Source organism: Carex rostrata, chromosome 2 (assembly GCF_964058835.1).
Source record: "Carex rostrata chromosome 2, lpCarRost1.2, whole genome shotgun sequence".
NCBI lineage: Eukaryota > Viridiplantae > Streptophyta > Magnoliopsida > Poales > Cyperaceae > Carex > Carex rostrata.
This window is the reverse complement of record NC_135919.1, coordinates 13,722,502-13,741,589: the sequence shown is the minus strand read 5'-3', so window position 1 is coordinate 13,741,589 and position 19,088 is coordinate 13,722,502. Positions and strand designations below refer to the sequence as shown.

The window sequence follows — 19,088 nt, the reverse complement described above, 5'->3', positions numbered from 1 at the left end:
CTTTTGTTTCTACAAAATTTTCAGACAATTATTTAGTTGATCTTTTGGGTGCTAACTGCAGTGCGCCGTCTCGAACAGCAAACAGTAATTGTGACGAATTAGGACAGTATTCTCCGGGGGCGGACAAATTAGTTGCTGACGCGGCAAAAATCTGCTGCTATTCCTTTGGAATCGCAGGTTCTCTGCAATTCAAAATGCCACCGTTAATATTTTAGAATACACGAATCTCAATAATAATTGTTTTTTCTACACGGATCTCAAAACAGATGAAGGGTTGGATGTGGAATCACAGGGTCCTGTGATTCTTTAGAATCACAGCAGATTTATTTCCGTAGGCTACTATTCTTGCAGGGAAATGATTGCAAATTTGCAATTCGATGAGTTTCGTCCGACTTGTCAAAATGCCACTCGGCAGAGAATCCTTATTCTCTGCGTTAACTCAGAATTTGAGTTAATTCATCTCGGCGATCTGATTAAGATCCGGATCAATCCGATTTAAGATAGAATGCACAGACCCCCTCTAAGAGCATGTGCATCCCTGAAACTATTAGAGTTTCTAATCTGACGTGACAGTTTCTAATCCAGTTTCAGAGATGTGGGAGAGTTTCTTATTTAGAAACTATGCATGAAAGTTTCTTATTAAGAAACTGTTTATAAACTCTATGTTGGCCAAATGATTGGCTCAAATTGTTTCTCCTATTTTAATTTGTTGCTGACGTGACTTAATAGAAACTCTAAAATGAGTTTTAGGGATGTGAGAGTTAGAAACTTTAAAGATCATAATTTCTAAAAAATAGCTAACAGTTATTTAGAAATCCTTTTGAGTTTTAGGGATGTAGATGCTCTAATATGCGTGCCAACACAGATCAAACGGCCCAGATTCATTCTACATTAACTCAAATTTTTAGTTAATGCAAAATATACGAATTTCTCAGCCGACAACATATGTAATTAGCTTGAGGAATCTTTTTTATTTTTCATAATTAAAAAAATAATTATCGGAAAAGAGTTTGATTAATTTTCTTTTATAAAAATAACGTAAGTTCCGATTAAAATTTCAGCTACCCTCTTTCACCTTATTGTACAAAAAAAACCGCATCAATTCGGATTTGGAGGTGGTATCAAATCAAAGGTGGAAATAAATCTGCTGTGAAAGAATCACAGAACTCTGTGATTCTAAATCCACCCCTTCATTTTTTGAAATGCACAAATTTTAAAATCACTTATTTTTTTATGCACGAATCTCCAAATAGATGAATGGATAGATTGGAATTGATAGGGTCCTGTACAAACTATATGTGATGATTCAAATTAATTAGCTGAGAGGGAATGCTTTGTATGATTTTTGTCTCTCTTGTTTTAGTTCGGTGACTATATTTAGTACTAATTTTGCTGAAAGGGAATGCTTTGTATGATATTTATAGTATATTTTGGAGAGTTGATAAGCTAATTCTCGTGGATGTTTATTTACCGAGTTTTAATTTAGTATTTCCATTTTTAACGAATACAATAATTAATAAGTATTAAATGTAGTACATACTATTGTGGATTTAAAGGGTAAATTAGTCACTTTTGTATTTTGTAAATCTGGCAATGATATTAATAGCAACAAACTTGAAAAGAATTTGATCTATGTATTACATGTTATTATATTTTAACCATATCGTCCTTTATCAAATCAATACTTCAGATTTTAGATAATGAAAAATAATCAAGAATGTGGAGAAAATAAGAAAAATTATAATGAAAAAAATATCATAGTAAGACTTATTTACCGATCGAGATGTCCGCGTACTTATTTTAGTTATAACTCAAATCGATCCATGTATCGTGTCTAGAAAGAAGTGTATATTTGTTGCTTTATGTTTTGTCATGTCTTTACGGAAGAAATGTATGTTCGAATTCCATAAGTGACATCTAAAAAAATAGATGTCGAAATTCACAGGAGTCATTTATTTTATATAAAAATATAGACTGTCAATTAATAAAACATTGTGTTGGATAGATAGCTTGTTTTCAATTCAATGGGCTATTTAATTTATCATAAAATTTCTGATCCATTTAATTTGAACTATTCATAAACCAGGTTTAGAAATGGTTGGTTCGCGTTATCTTCCATTTAATGCATGAAAACAGCGTTAAAAATCCAAAAGGAAAAAGAAGAAGAAAAAGTTATTAAACAATGCACGTTGCTTTCATAGCTGAAGGAGTCACCCGGTTGAAGAAAATAACTCCTTGAATGAAATTAGTCCTTTTTATTTTATTTTTTTCTTTAACACATTGGGGTAATTACATTAAACTTAGATTATTAACCTTTTAAACAACTACTACTAATTTTTGTCAACATTTCTTTTAATCTTCTGATAGAAAGGAAATTTCAATAGTATTTACAGTCCAACGAAACTTAGATTGTAAACTGAATTTTCCTACATCCAATTATACTTCTGAAGACTATAATTCATTTTTATCAATTCCTCTTCCTTTTTTTCTAAAGAAAATTGGTTGGCCAATAATTTTGTAAACCCAAATTGTTGTGTAGCTCAATGGGTCACTACTTGCTTGCAAGCATAGCCTTTGATTTTATTTTTGTTGTGTTTAGCACTACACTCTAAAACAACTTGATTTCACACTTGTTGAATTAAGGGTATGAAGTAAGTCCATTTTTCTTACGTAAGCACCAAAGTAGCCAATAAACTCGAAAGCCTTTACAAAGACTCAAAAGAGTTCAAGGAGAATTGGCGTACGATTAAGCAATATATTCCATCGCTATAAAATAAAAATTTGTCTTCTGGTCTCTTGGCTTTAAAATAGTGTTGTTTCCTACATTTCAAATAATGTTGGTTAAAAGTTGCATATGCGGCGATCTTCTAACAAAAGTTGCATATATGGCAATCTTCTAAATATTCTGAGAAAAATAGTCAACTCGTAAGCAGTATTGGTACATTTTTTTAGATTTTTTTTTTTAAAAACCATCATCAAATAATTAAAAAATTAGAAACCAACTTGATTACAATTTTTTTTTAAAGAACCATCACTACCGAAGATGAAGTTCGGTATAAAATTTTGAAAACCGAAATTAAAGTTTGGTATGAGATGTTGCACAATAGTTACAAAGATCTAGTCGTTTCAATTAAGAAAAAAAAAAAAAAAAAAAGACAAAACCAAACTTCAACTTCGGTTTTTTTTTTTTTTTTTTGTTTAAACTAAACTTGAAGTATATTGTATGCATTAAATTTTAAGCATTCTAATATGTTGGATATAAGTGGATTCGTTCTAATTCCAAAAATACATATCAATTTTTAAGCAATATATTTATAATATATTGATATAAGTCAATTCGTGTCTCACAAATATAATATAATCTATTGCTCAAGAGTATCAATAGAATGGTTGTGTGAGTGCATCTATTACTTCTAATCAATGTGGACTGCATTTGAGAAAATTTGTTTTATCAAAACTAATAAATTCACTGTCATATATTATACCACACTAAGCTAGGATGCCACATAAAATCCACATGTATGATTAAATACATTTTTTAAAAGAGCACAGAAGATCGAACTTGGTTTCAATTTCTCCAAACCGAAGATCATATTCGGTTTCATTCTCTCCCAACTGAAGTTCAAGTTCGGTTTCATGCTCTTCGGATTTCTGTGGCATAGTACGAAAATAATAGGTTTTTGTGATAGGTCAGTGGTAGAAAAAAAATACTTTTTATGAAAATAAAATTCTTATGAATTGAATAGTAGTATTAGAACCTAGGTGATCTTTTGGAAAGTCTCTGTATTACTGATTTTGATTGAATTTTATTTCTAGCTTAACCCAATTTGTTTGAGAATAAAGTCTTTGAAAAAAGAAGTATGAAAGAATAGGTCAAACAGAGTTCGAACTCCATATTGAACTTCAATTTCGGCATTCAAAATTTCATACTCGACTTCATCTTCGGTGGTGATAATTTTCCTAAAAAAATTTGTAATCACGTTGGTTTCCAATTTGTTATTTGTTTGACGATGGTGTTTAAAAAAAAAAATCCATACATGAGAACCTACAAAGAGAAACAGTTGAACAAAATAATTAAATAAGCAAGCAGACTTGTCAAGAAAACAAGCAAACAAAACAAAGTGCAACTTTTGTTAGCTTTAACGAATATTTACTTGTTACTGATACATCATACAATTATTTTAACAGTATGTCTAAATGCTCGGTCATTAATTTTTGATCGGACCCTACAAAGATATTTCATATACTTAAATGAACAATACGCAAATCTTCCGTTTCGCCAACCTAATTCTCTCCAGAAATGAATGATCAAGATTCAACAACAGAAACCACCAAGTTATCCCCACTATTTGAGTCCAAATTCAAATTTAAATCATGTGTTGCCTCATCCTCTAATGATTCTGAACCCGAATTCTCATCCAAAATTTCTGCCTGAACTGTCTCCTCATCTGGTTCATCTGCCATGTGCAAGTTCTCAAACTCACCGCTTCTATTTCCAGAAACAGCCTCCCTCCTCACCACATTGAACATAATTCCACTATTGGTCTTCTCGGGTAGCAATATATCCCCCTCAGAAACCATGATGATTTGCCCGACCCGGTTGCGGCCTGCAACCCCGGAATCCCGTGACTCATTATCTGAATTATTAGCAGAAGCAGCAATCTCGTTAATGATGTTATTCGTATTATCACTCCTATTAGTATTATTGATACTGCTATTACTACAGTTATCATCTTCTAGCATTTTCAAATCCATGTCAATCTCCAAATTCTGCACATAACTAATGAATTTCTGTGCAGAGGCTGTACGCATGAGGGGGCCACCATTTCTAGTCCAAGAGTTCAATTCTATACTCTCAGACTCACTATCACTGCTATCGTGAATATTCAAAGCCCTAGGTGATTGTCGGGTCTTGGATGAACTGGGTCCACTGTGCACCAACATGACAGCAGCTGCTGCATCAGCTAAGATCTCTTCATCTAAGGAGCCAGTGGAGTTCTCTCGGGCAATGCGATTCCAGGAGGGGATCCTTCTAGAAGGGGAGATTTTGAGGGTTTTGGAAACAGTGAGCTGGCCCTGGGAGGCTGCGGCCCGATCGGCACTGCGCTTGAGGCGACGCATGTGGTTGAGCAATGCCACACACTCATCTAATACAAGTTCAATGGCGCAATTGGCTTTGATTGCGGAGAGCTTCTCCCAGGTGCACCTGCGCCCCTGGTTCGCTGCCTTTTGCATCTCTGAGTATGATGGGTTCTGTATGATCTTCAAGTACTGCACACGAATTAACAGAAGAATTACTTCATTTTTAATTAACATAAGGATGATAATGTGGAATAACTGGCTACTGCTAGAGATTTTTCTCTCTTTTTGAAAAAGATGGCCAAGTCAAAGTATACTTTATAAAAGGTAAGTAAAAGGACAAATACTGCTACAGACCTTATTGCTTCGGGTGGCCATTTTGTTTCTCAGGTTAAATTGAAATTTGAAGAAATCAGAAGTAAAATTTGATCTTCTTTTCTCTGAAATTGGGATTACCTGATCAATAGTAGCAGGCATGACAACGGTTACGTCACCTTCCCAGTCTTGCGCGAATAGTTTCGCGAGGCCACCTAGTGGGAAACCAAGTTCAAGAACTTGGTTGCACCTATGTTTCACCTCCATCTCTACTAAATGAGCCAACTGCACAGATAAGAACATAACATCAGAGAAAAAATAACATGAGAAGCATACCAGTACAAATAAAGTTATATAATAACTGTCTGATAAGGTACCAAGTTTGCAAAAGTATATGTCTACAAAGCTGTAATCCAATTCATCATATGCAAAGTTAAACATTATTCATTTACACAAAAGAGGTATCTGAAATTTTTTTTTTTTTTAAAACACCAACCTTGGCTGCGAAATGACCACCATAATGCCGAATAAGCCCTTTTATTCTCAATAAAGGCGCAATATGAGGGTTTGCTTGGCTAACAATAAAGTGGTTTACATTAAAAAGCTCTTTTAACTGTATAATTGGCAAATCACTCTCCAAACTCCCATCACGCCACCTCCGGACCTCATTTGTTCCCTGCTCGGTTGACTCAAAAGGCGCATGAAACGGCACGATATCACCAAACCTATCCTTGGCCATAAGCTCCTGTGCCTCAAACAATCCTGGGAAGGCACAGGATGCTGTCACCGCACTCCAAATTAGCACATGTGGTGCTGTTAGGTAGTTCAAACATCTAGGCGGTTCATGTTTTCTTGGTGAACATACAGTTATTCCAAGAATCCTGCCTGTTAAGTCATATGCCTCTTGAAAAGTTAGATTACTTGTTAGATGTCTTAAGAGGCGTTGCAAGTGGCGTATCTCATGTACTGCACCATGGGTTAGTACTCGTTTGACAACTGCAAAAATACCACCCATTTGGTCGAAGAACTGGAGGGAATGCCAGTCCTCAAAGAAGCTCTCCAGTTCAGGCCAGGAGCGGGTGGCCACGATAGCGCACATGATGGACCCCACGCTAGACCCTGCAATGATGCGTGGGAGAAGCTTGTGCTCGACTAGGGTCTTAACAACACCTACATGGAAAGAACCTAATGAGGCACCACCACTCAGGAGGAGTGCCGTGCGGCCAAATGCATGGCGGGTCTCATGCATGAACGTGAGTTTTTCTTCCAACATTAGTTCATCTGATTCGGAGTTGCACACCATTCTTAATTGTGTAGAAACCTCATCAATGTAATCCTTTATGACTCTAGGCACCTAATTTCACAAATAAGCTTAATTACAATACTTGCTTATGAACCATAAAAGTAAATGAAGGGAGCAGCGATTCAAACCCCTGGAGTTTATAATACTTGATAAAATATTCAAAATTTTAAGTACGAATGAAGTACTGTCTCAAACTTGAAACAAAATATCATTCAGGTCCCCTATCAGTCTGATATATTAACAGAACTGGGTAATACTTTTACCTCAATACAGAGACAAACAAATGTCCAATTTTCTAATATGACTACTAGCTGTCTTCAAACTATTTCTAAAACTCAAAATATCCACTAAATGATGAACAACATACCTGAAGTCGGCCCTTATGGAGCTCAGGATTGCACATGTTACCCAAATTTCTCAATAAATCAGCACGCATATAAAAGACAACATCTCTCAAGCTACCCGCTTGTCTCCTTTGCTTCAACTCCTCCAACTTATGTCTCACCAATTCCTCATCGTACAGATCTGATTCATTAATCTTCACCGTCTCCTTATCCAACATTTTGGCAGCATGGGCCCACTCTTCATATGTAAGCGCACTTCTTATCATATTTTTCCAAAATTTCCTCCTATGGGCTGACTTGGCTCGAGCTTTCACATTTCCAAACCCTTTCAAGGCGAAAGCTAAAAGGGTTATTGACAGGAGGATTCCCCTAGTGTTTTTTGGATGGAACCAGGAGAGGGTCGGGCCCACCGCATCACGGACAGTACAGAAAATGGCAGCAATGATTCTTGCGATTTGATGGCGGAGGTGGTTAACAGATTTGCAAAAAAGAACCCGAAATGCGATTGTACGGCCAATAATTGTGTTGGGGCCAATTGAGAAGGAGTCCACTTTGGCTTCATTGGTTATATCCATATCTCCTCCTGCTGCTCCTAGTTTTCGTTCTGGATTTGTTGATTTTTGGGTAAATTAGGTGCGCTTTGTGTTATTAGAGGATTGCTGATATGGTGAGGCTTTCCTTGTGTTTTTTTTTTTTTTTTTTTGGGGGGGGGGGGCGGTTGTTGGTAGTTGGATAACTATACGCTCCCGATGTTATTTTGGGATTTGGTTGATATTGGGATAAATTAAACGCCTAAAACTAGAAATTTGAAGATCATAACAACTACGTTTGTAAATTGGGTATGATATATGAACGCTTTTTGTGCTTCCCCAACTCTATAATAATCAAAGAAGTACCCCGCAAGGGAGAGTTTAGGTACCGAACCGAGCTCAATGAGGAGAATGAATTTCTCGTACCTCTTTCAGCCCTGAATTTCTTCAAGAATGGCTTCCCTAATTGATTTGGTGTTTCGCAGTTAGACTACCAATTAGAACTCAGATTACTCCTGAGGAATTTACTTGTATGTGATCTTGGCTTGAAGCTCAACCCAGAGCAAATATAGAAGAGAGAAAATGGATCAATAAAAGAGGCTGACTGGGATTAGAAGAGAGAAAATATAAAGGACAAAGTGGGTAGGCATGGCAGTACGCAGATCCGAATCGGCATGGGAAAAGGATAAGGGGGGAGAAAGGTGACGCAACAGAATTGACATACCCTGCGGTCACTACTGTATAACCTTTGTATGACAATTATTTGTAGAGAGTAAAATTGTACATACACACTGCGGAAGGAGTATCAGAAAATCTGTACCCAGTTCTAGCGGATTTCAATCTTATTGGACCCGCTTAGGTCGAGCAAAAAGTGAAAATAGCTTGGGCAGGGTCTTTTGTTATCGTGGACCGAAGCTAATACTGCCGATTTTTTAAATTCATGGTATTAACTATAAATATAAATTAAATCGATTTATATTATTTCAAATTTTTCAAAAGTAGTAGGACAAATCTTTATCTTCAGCCGCACGTCGATAAATAAAGACAAATTCAGAAAAGTAAATGTAAATTTGGACTTTACTGATTCATTGCAGTTCATTCTTATAGTTCACAATGATTCATTGCATACTTATTACTTTTAATTTTTTTTTTTGAAAAAAATGATGCTAATAATTTAATTAATTATTTATTTAATATGAATAATATGAAATATTTAATATCACACTTTATCTTAAATTAGTGAGTTGTCTAAATAAAAGCTAACACATCAAAATTGGATACTATAAATAAATAAAATTAACATTAAATCAAATTAGAAAAAAATATGTCATATTTTCTTGAACAAGACAACTTTTCATATTGTTTTCGATTGTATTATATAATATATTATAAATAGGAATAACTTAGAATAATCATTATTTAGATCTTAATTTGCTGTGAGTGATTAGTATATGAAAAAAGAGATATGTTTCAAAAAATATTTACCTTTCAATAGAAGCTAATATCCAAATCATTGATAATTGTTGTGAAAAATAACAAACATATAATTTTTACTTCATCTGAATACTATATTACAATTTGATTTTATACTTAATGAACTAATGTAGCATTTTATATATTTCAAGCGATTATCTACATGTTGATCCATCCTTATTCAATAAAAAAAAAATCTTAATATTCATTCATTTGGAAAATTATAACTAAATGTAAAAAAAAAATGTTCCTTTCAATAAAAAAAGTATTGCCGTTGAGTTTTCAATACTCAGCTCTAAGCCTCTAACAGGTTTGGTTCATTATTATCTATGAGACATGTGTATCCAATTTTCTACCGAGAAATTGGCAAAACGGGTCCAACAAACTCGCCGATTGCGTTGGTACTCGGAAGAAAAAGAGATATTGATAGCTGGGATGTGAGTATGTGACATCAGTTGCTTCTTCTTCTTTTTTTTGATGAATCAGTTGCTTCTTTTAAACGGGGACCAACAGTTTCGTACTACGTTTCTTTAAAATAAGAAGATTGTGCTGAGTCATTTTTTTCTTTTAATATATATGTTCTACAATCTACACTCTACCTCAAAATATTATAAATTATTTTAACAGTAAGCTAGATTTTTCAAACGTATAATATATTAGTTGCGAAACTTTTTTGTTTTCAGTAAGCTATGTTTTAAATTATTTTAAAACAAATAAAGATTGGCTTCCAGTTACTAATATCTTCTAACGTATAATATATTAGTTGCGAAACTTTTTTGCATAATTTTTAAATAAGAAATTCTTCCACATATAAAACTCTCATAATAATATCAAAGATGTAGTTGCTCTAACATATCATAATAAAAAATAATCGGATGGATGTAAGGTAATTTTTTCTTATAAACATATTATTTTTAAATACTTAATTACTTATTTTTAATATATATATATATTCGCTCGTGACTATATACCCACTCCACAGCACTCGTTAATTTTACTTCTGTCAAATATCAATTATGTACAGATGTCATAAATTAAAATTGACACTTAAAAATGAAATGCGTTTTTAATGATGGTCAAGCTGTTGTGAAATTGCTCCCAAGTGAGCAAACGCATCATAATTAACTTTGAATTATACTGACTTTTACAAAAATAATCTTCAGTAGTAAGCGATGTTTTTCTTTTTGTTAAATAAACAGTGAGTTATTCTGATCAGACAATTCGGATCAAAACATAGATATTATGTTACCTCAGAGAATATGGACTCCAAATAATCTAAAATTAATCTGATTTTAGCTTGGCTCAACATTGGATAACGTGCCGGGTAAGCGAATACAAAAATTAAGAACACATTTTGTTGTCCCAAGGAAGCGAAAGGCAAAATATTTTTGTTCAAAGTGAAAAAAAAAAAACAACAGGGAAGAAAAATATTTCAGTTCAACTTGACAAACTTAAACTTCAGATAGTTAAATAATTAAAAGTCACAATAAGAACCTCCTGTTGGAAAAAAAGAGAGAGAAAACTGAATTAGCTTTTCTGAATTTATTATTTTTATAAGTAGACTTTTACACATTGACACTGCCTTTTTTCCATATTATTATATCTGCAGTTTTCTAGAGAACACCTGAGGTGTATTCAATTCCCCTTTGTTCTCATGTTTCAGATCTACCAATGAACTGAATGCAGTACTATCGAAGTTATGTTTTTCTTTTCTTTTATATATATATATATATATGATTTCACTTCTTTAGTGCCACGACCCATTTTTATTATAGTATTATCTTGGGATTTGTTGAATTCATTATTCTTCGTAAGCAATGCATCTACGTAAAATTATTTAAGATTTTGTTTCACACAACATAAGAATTTATTGAAACGAATTTATCAAATTAAACGCAATAATAAATTTAGATGTGTTCCAACTAGGGGTACAAACGGATCAGATACACGGATAGTGGTAAAATCATACATGTATCTGTTTTGATACATTTATTTTTCAGATACCGATTGAGATTATATATCTACTTTTCAATGCTATTATTTATTGAAATATAACTATTATTAAAAAATTCAAAGTTCATAATATCTATCTAATTATAATAGTGAATAACATAATTTTTTATAATATATATTAAATTATATGAACTAGGGTGTTCTTAAGTTCACCAAGTCCTTTGGTGAACTCAAGTCTAAAATCTGTAAAATCGACTTTAAATGACGAATCTGAATCGTTGAAACCGGTCTATCTTACGAGTGATGCGTCTACATGTGAAAATTTTAAACATTCGAATTAATTTAGTATAAAGTCAATCGGTCAAAATTAAAAAGTTAATAAATTAATTTTAATGCATTCATTTTTTGAACGTTTTTTGACCGCTTGACTTTATTTTAAATTAATTCGAATGTTTAAAATTTTCACATGTAGACACATCACTTGTAAGGTAGACGGGTTTCAACAGTTAAGATTCGTCATTTAAAGCCGATTTGATGGATTTTAGACTTGAGTCCACCAAGGAGCTTGGTGAACTTAAGAACACCCTGGTTCTACTCTAATTTTCAAATACATATCCAAATATCCGAATTCAGACTAACAATATCTAATCCGTTTCCACCCGTAGTTCCAATCTATCGATCCACAAAACCAATGTTTTAAAATACGGTCGCATGGACCGTATATGTGGCCGCATATGCTTATGCAGTCGACAACTATACTTAGAATGCCATGCAATTTTGAGCATGCGGTCACATATGTGGTCCGAATATGCAGATTAAAAACGTAATATGCAATGCATGTAATTAAAAGTTCATATACATTATGCGGAGTTTTACTATTTCATCCCAAATTATTGTATTTTTTATATATAATAAGACACTTCATGTTGGTTATGTAAAAATAAATTCAACTATATGAATATAAATACATATATACATGAATTTTTATTTTAAAATCCGCATATGCATCCACATACTACTTATGCGATATGCAGTGACCTTCTACATGCATGAACAAAACCGCATTTTAAAACATTGCACAAAACTTCAAAAGATATAAATTTTAACGTGAAAACATCACTTGTTAAGAAAACAAGATTAACCATTCGAATTTGTTACTTGAATTTTAATGTAAAAATAAGAGAACGATGATAATAACTTTGTAATAAACACCTCTCAAACTAGAAAGCTCGTAAGCATCCTACCTTCACCAGAATTGTTTTCTAAGCAGTTAAAAAAAAACCCATTCATTTACATAAATCACTACAAAGAAAACACACTCCATGAACTCATAGATACATTAAAAACAAAAGCTTGTATGTATAATTCATCTTGTATAAATAATTAACATAATTCTCTCCTGCCAAGTTATCAGTATCCTAGTTCTCAAATAGTACAATGAGAGAGATAAACAACAGCACATGCATTAATGCATAAGCACAAAATTCTCCTATAAACCCTGCATAATCCCTAAAATGAAAAATAACAAAGTAAATGACACTGAAAAAATTTATTTCTAAACCTCCTCTATAAGCAGCTTGGATTGAGGTTTCGTCTTTGTTTTATCAACTTTCACCTGCCCAGCCTCAAAGAAAGAATCTTTCTCCACTCCAACAATTCCAGCGAGAGATGACCATACCTCATGTGGCTGCTCATGCACCCAACACATCAAAAAGTACACCTTTCTCTCCACACCACGTAACTTAACTCTTTCCCCCTTCCTTGCCTTCTCGCTCCTAACATCTTTCTCACCAGCTTGAACCATCCTTCTTAAATCACATAAAGCACAAACAAGAACATTGCTACCCAAAGATATCAAACTTATGACATCATCCATTAACGCAATAGCAAACTTGAAACCCCCCATATACCTATGAACAGGAGAGCATGCTTGTTCCAGGCAAGAGCTTAAGGCCTCTCTAACTGTCTGGGGCCTAAAATCATCACCCATTACCTTAGAAATAGTCAGAAAGACAGAGGCCGAGCCTAGTGGGTCAGAACTCCAATCCCCATTATAGAGGCGAAGTGTGAAGCAATATCCATATAGAACATCTACTAAATGAACAGCTAGAAGAGGGGATGGTTCAGATCTGATAAGTTGATTCAGTGGAGGCAGAGGGCTGTCAGGACCAGGAGGTATTTCTTTGTCAAGAGGTGCCTGATTGTTAGATGGACCTGGTTCATCGCTGATTGGTGTTATTAGTAGACTTCCACCATGACCAAGAGAGATTGATTTAGCAGAAGGTTTAGTCCACCACGGGGTCCATGGTTCTATAAGCTTGCTTACTTCACCCGAGGCTAAGGCTCTCTTAAACCGACTTATTTCTTCAGGGGAGAGGTCTTCTAACCTAATTTCATCACCTTAAACAATATAAAAAAAAAAATGTTAACAACTATCATCAGACAACAAACTCATAGCTTTAATTGTGTTAGGAAAGAGACTAAAATGTTGTAACCAATTACCTGAAATAACCTTCTGAATTAACTCCTCGGATAGCATAGACTCTGAAACCAGAAATCATGACATTAATACCATTCATCTGTCTAACAAAAGTCAGTTGATCAAAGAAAATGCTAATTGATATTTCTCGTGCAAATGTTGATAGATTGCCAGTACAGTTGTTACTTTTGTTAGGTTCAACTGCTGCTTTGCTTAACTTTGACTCTTTTCAGTTAGTTCTATTGTAAAATGGGGTACAGTGAAGAGTACAGGTTACTAATTTACCATATCTACATGCATAAAGGTTGGCACTTGTATTTACCAGGCCGGACAATTTCCAAAGTAAATACCTTCCTTTTGTTTTTCCTACTTAAAAGCTAGAGTCTGATTGTTTGGTTTGCTTTATCTAAATTTCCAAAAGGAGAAACTCTAATCTTGGCTTATACCATTTCCCGTGAAACCAGGTCTATCCAAGTTCCAGTCATAAAAATGAGATAAACAAAAAGAAAGTCCAGAAAGCTTTACCATCTTCATCAGAGGATACCTCATCGTTGTCTTCAGAATGAAATCTTTTCAGAATATCCATCATTTTTCTCTTTGTTTCTTCTCCGGGTTGCATTTGTTGCAGCTCCTCCATCACATTGTCTCGCATGAAGGATTCAGTGCACCGAATGCTGTGCCCCTGTGACACGCATTTTTTTAATGGTTTTTTGTTAGCCCAACAGTAAACAAAACTATTTAAGTTGACAAAAGATAAAAAAGACATTTTATTTATTTAGTCATTTTGTCTGAAATTGGAGTGAACTTAACAGCATCAATTTTAGAATAATTTATAGGAAGGTATAACGAATATGAGAGGAATAAGATAACTTAAGATGCATGAACAGAGAAAAAAGACGCACCTTGTAGCAAGGAAGGGAACAATAACGGGTGTTGCATCTGGGACAGGTATACTGAGCAAACTGCTTCTGACATCTGTAACAGAGCACCTTTTTTAATCAGTATTTGAACTTCAAAGTAATCAAATCATCATTTAGGAAAAAGTTTCCCATAGACCATTGACTATAATACCAATTGGTACCAGTGGAAACAAGTGGCTTATTACTTGTATCAATTTTACTGAGTCTCAATATATAAAAAAAAACAAAACAAGTTCTCTTATGTTCGGAAAGGGTGTTAACTGTCCAGGAACAAAAAGGCTTTGAATTAATAAATGAATTGCATAATAGACTTCACCTAATGAATTGTTCAGGCAACCAAAAATTGAAGTTCTGAGAATGGTAAAAAAAATGAGAGAAGAAAAAAAATAAGGAAAAACAGTGTCCAAAGTTAAAATTAACCGCTTAAATGGTAAAATCAACCTGTTAGATTCACTAACCTATTTGTGATACAAAAAGATAATAATAAATAATCAATGGGCATAGAAAAGAAGATTAGATAGATTTTAGGTTTAATGAAGGAGAACTCACACTCGGCAAATGATCCTTGAATCAGCAAAAGAAGAGCTTGATGAACCACCTGGTTCAGACACCCCCACCTCCTTCTCCATATCCAATATCAGCTACTTACTGCTTACAGTCCGCACTCTAAGTATTTACCTATTTTTATATCTTTTTCATTTTGGTTTGATATATTAGAACTGAGAATTTAAAAAATTTGTGACTCACCCACCATCCGAGTTGCGCCAATTCTTCTAACGAGGTCAGTCCAGTAAGGGGAGATATAAAGTCGGCCTAGGTTTTTTTTTTGAGGTATTCCTACAATTAAGCACCAGAAAGGAAATATGAATGAATTGAAAGCAGAGGAAAATATGCATTTGCCTAGTTCAGATGAGCAGTTGAGAGCTATACAGTGAAAGGCCTAAATAGACCTACTTGGAGCAGGGTTTCCAACCAAATAGGAGGTGATTAGAGGGTTTTAGAAGCTTGTTGAGGAAGCACTCGATCAGCCGCTGGGGTCAAGTCACAATGTTGCTGATTGGCATAATGCACATTGGCAGTGAGGACAATATATACTACTTGTTTTTAGTTAATTGGATTAGTCAGAGTAATATCAACCAGGGCGATGCTGCTAGGCTAGGCTCAATAATGCAATTATGCCTCAGCTCTTATATTTTATGCATAAATGAGCCTTAATAGGTTTTGCTACTGTTTCTATGAGATCTATTCAACTTAAAATTACCTCAAACCTTGAAGCAATCACTGACACAAACAATTACCTCAAAATCCTAAAAGATAAGATTGAAACACAATCATAAACCCTAAACCGTAAAACCGGCCACAACTTGAAATCAAGCATTTTTTAGCCGCAATAGCAGGAAAATATCTAAAGAAGCGAAAAAACGAAATGAAAACACTTTGAAATCTTACCTGGAGCTCGAGGTAGTCGAAAATCGTGGTAGGTATACTAAGGCAACTGACAGCGTTTAGGAGAGGGTAAATCGCGGCAAAGAACAGGTTCTGTTGTGCGAGATGAAGAGAGCGAATTTTGGAGAGGCAACGGTGAGAAAGGGAGAGCGATTTTGAGAGAAAGCGCGGAGTCGGAGAACGAATTTTCGATCGGTAGGACTGAAGTGGAGAAGTATCGAGAGGAAGCGCGAGGTGGGGAGAACAAAGAAATGTTAAAATTTGGAGACAGCTGCGGAGTCGGATAGACTGAAAGCAGGACCCACCTGTCGGAAACAGAAAGACACTGAAAAGTAGATGAAACAGTATCACAGGTAAGATAGGCGGGTTCTAACGGTTCGGATTCGTCATTTGAAATCGATTTGATAAGTTTTGGAGTTAACCTCACCAAACACTTTGGTGAGCTTAAGAACACCCTAGTTCTACTCAATATATAATATGAAAGATATGATATTACTGATCATAATTTAAGTAGATGAAACAGTATCCGACGGTAATATATAAGAATTAGCATAACTATGACATCACTGATCGTCAGAGATGATTGCGTCGTGACATAATTAAGTGTGATAATTAATCTATAATTGCATTAATCAACACAAATTTCATATCTTTTTGTTTTTTCCTGTTTTAATCAACTCGGGATTCATGCCAGTTTGCACCTTCTGTTTCTAAATAGTGTTTTTTTGGAAATAAATTTTCATTGTTTTTGGAAATTAAACGGCGTACAAGAGTTAGTATAGATATCTATACTACAAGTTCAAAACTTCAGCACTAATCTCAATATCCATTGATCCATTCAAAGACGAACTCCAGCACTAATCTCAATATCCATTGATCCATTCAAAGACAAACTCCAGCACTAATCTCAATATCCATTGATCCATTCAAACAACCCACAAACAACACAGCAATTTAACCACATTAATTACAAAACAGACAACAACTGAGATAACAACATTTTACACAATAAACACTTAATCACCAAGCATTTCCTCATTAAAAAAAAGACTTATCACCAAGCAGGTTTTTTTTTTGAATAATTATAACAAACCCCCCACTCCCATCCCCCCATTTTTCCCGCACTCTCTCTTTTCCTTAACTGCCATATATCCCCCCACTAATTTCCCTAAAAGTTTCCTTTTATCCCCCCACTAATTATAAGAACCCCCCCACTCCCATCCCCGCATTAATTATGCATTCCTCTAATAACAATTTCCGCGTTAATTATTGCTTTAAAAACAATCTGCGCATTAATTATACTGTTATCTAATAACAATCATTGTTAATAAATACTTATCTGTTAATTGATGTTCAAAAAAATATTTATCATTATTTCTGAGAAGTATTTACCCTTGTAACATAGAGTATTTATCCATGTAACATAGAGTATTTATCATTGATGTTTTACTGTAAGTTGCAATTATGTCTGAGGAGTATTTATCTATGCAATACAAAGTATTTATCCATGTAACATAAAATATTTATCATTATGCATGAGAGTATTTATCATTGATGTTTTACTGAAAGTTGCAAGTATGCCTGAGAAATATTTATCCATGTAACATAAAGTATTTATCCATATAATGTCAAGTATTTACCCATGTAACATAAAATATTTATCATTATGTCTCAGAGTATTTATCATTGGGTGAGATGATTGTTTATTTAATGGTCTCCAGTTGTGCGGGGACGATTCAAAAAAAAAAAGAAATTTTGTGCGGGAACAATTAATGGATTGATTTATTCTTTCATAAATAGAGATCATTGCATAGGGTTTAATACCTGATAAATTCAAGTTAAATACTTTGATGCTTCAAGTTAAATACTAACAGTTTTTTAAACGTTCATTAATGATTGAGCGGTCCCTCCATGTTTAATGGTCCCCAGTTGTGCGGGGACGATTCAAAAAAAAAAGAAATTTTGTGCGGGGACAATTAATGGATTGATTTATTCTTCCATAAATAGAGATCATTGCATAGGGTTTAATACCTGAAAAATTCAAGGTAAATACTTTAATGCTTCAAGTTAAATACCCGCAGTTTTTTAAACGCTCATTAATGATTGGGCGGTCCCCCCATGTTTTTTTTGGCAGTATCTGCGGGGATAAATGCGGGGATAAACCTGCGGGAATTGTTATCACTGTCCTTTTTTTTTTCCTTCCCTCTGCTTTTCAATATCCTCATCTTTAACAGTTAAAACATCATTTTTATACATATATTATAAAAAGGAGGGTTCAAATGCCTCCATTTTTTGTCTCCACCATGCCTTCATTTTTTAAAACTTTAATAACTCAAAATTTAAAACTTAAAAGTCAAAATAAAACCGTTAGATGTGATCTATATTATTTTCTCTATGTGCTCATAAAAAATTATCACATTTTAATTTTGTTTTTATGTGAATCAATAAGCTCAAAAATCAACGTCTAGAAATCATCCACATTAGTGCATTTTTTACAAGCTCTTGATGACAATCAAAATAAAATTGAAATGCCATAATTTTTTGCACGTGCATAAATAAAATGATGTAGATCATATCCAACGGTTTTATTTTAACTTTTAAGTTTTAAATTTTGAATTATTAAAGTTTTAAAAAATAGAGGCATAGTGAAAGCACAAAAAATGGAGGCATATGAACCCTCCTCTATTATAAATCACCCGAGACACATATCCACAATTTGAAAAGATTTAAGGACAAAATAGAAACTAGTATGCAAAGTCATCCACAGCGTAAAGCTGTCAATAACTCAATATTATCATACAATATTGCCTATCAGCTTTAACCATATTTAAATAAGAGTCATAACAATCTTGCTGATTAGATGTTGCAACCTTTAAGCCTTCACTATTTCCATTATTAATTTTTTTTCCAAAAAGATGAAATGAAAGTACAAGAAAAAATAAATAAAAGATTCACATATTTAGAATTTCCAGAAAATATGCATTCATTTCTATCTATCCATCCTCTTTTGTACAAGTTATTTTTAGTTAATATCTTATTATGCAGGCTAATTATAAAAAAAATTAATTATCGAAAGAATTATAAAGGCCACACAATTTTCTTTAATTTACAAGTCACCTCCACAATTTTCTTTAATTTTCATTGTCAAATAGCCCGATAATTTTCATTGATTTCTCAAAAATTAAAATGTTAGCATGCTCGCAGGTTTGTACTGCGTATGACTTATTGATCATGCGCAAATTAGTG

At 33.8% G+C, this 19,088-nt stretch overlaps 2 protein-coding genes across 9 annotated transcripts; both read right to left on the bottom strand.

Annotated features, from left to right (window-relative positions):
• Nucleotides 1–4,114: 4,114 nt before the first annotated feature.
• Nucleotides 4,115–8,259, bottom strand: SDP1 (Patatin-like phospholipase family protein). Its single transcript, XM_078291952.1, has 4 exons — nucleotides 7,065–8,259; nucleotides 5,891–6,748; nucleotides 5,536–5,679; nucleotides 4,115–5,271 (listed from the first exon to the last, which is right to left on the bottom strand). Exons 1-4 carry the CDS (start codon nucleotides 7,614–7,616, stop codon nucleotides 4,309–4,311), a joined length of 2,517 nt encoding a protein of 838 aa, XP_078148078.1. The 5' UTR covers nucleotides 7,617–8,259; the 3' UTR covers nucleotides 4,115–4,308.
• Nucleotides 8,260–12,320: 4,061 nt separating this feature from the next.
• On the bottom strand, nucleotides 12,321–16,100 carry LOC144543575 (HIT-type Zinc finger family protein). 8 transcript variants are annotated; one of them, XM_078291891.1, is made up of 7 exons: nucleotides 15,846–16,100; nucleotides 15,148–15,233; nucleotides 14,946–15,074; nucleotides 14,379–14,451; nucleotides 14,002–14,158; nucleotides 13,500–13,541; nucleotides 12,321–13,397 (listed from the first exon to the last, which is right to left on the bottom strand). In XM_078291891.1, the coding sequence occupies exons 3-7, from the start codon at nucleotides 15,023–15,025 to the stop codon at nucleotides 12,553–12,555; spliced, it is 1,197 nt and encodes a 398-aa protein (XP_078148017.1). In that variant the 5' UTR covers nucleotides 15,026–15,074; nucleotides 15,148–15,233; nucleotides 15,846–16,100; the 3' UTR covers nucleotides 12,321–12,552. The 8 variants fall into 8 exon arrangements, with proteins under 8 accessions (XP_078148017.1, XP_078148036.1, XP_078148051.1 ...); XM_078291910.1 differs by having other exon boundaries at nucleotides 15,144–15,233; nucleotides 15,846–16,084; XM_078291925.1 differs by having other exon boundaries at nucleotides 14,946–15,062; nucleotides 15,144–15,233; nucleotides 15,846–16,084.
• Between the last annotated feature and the right edge of the window lie 2,988 nt (nucleotides 16,101–19,088).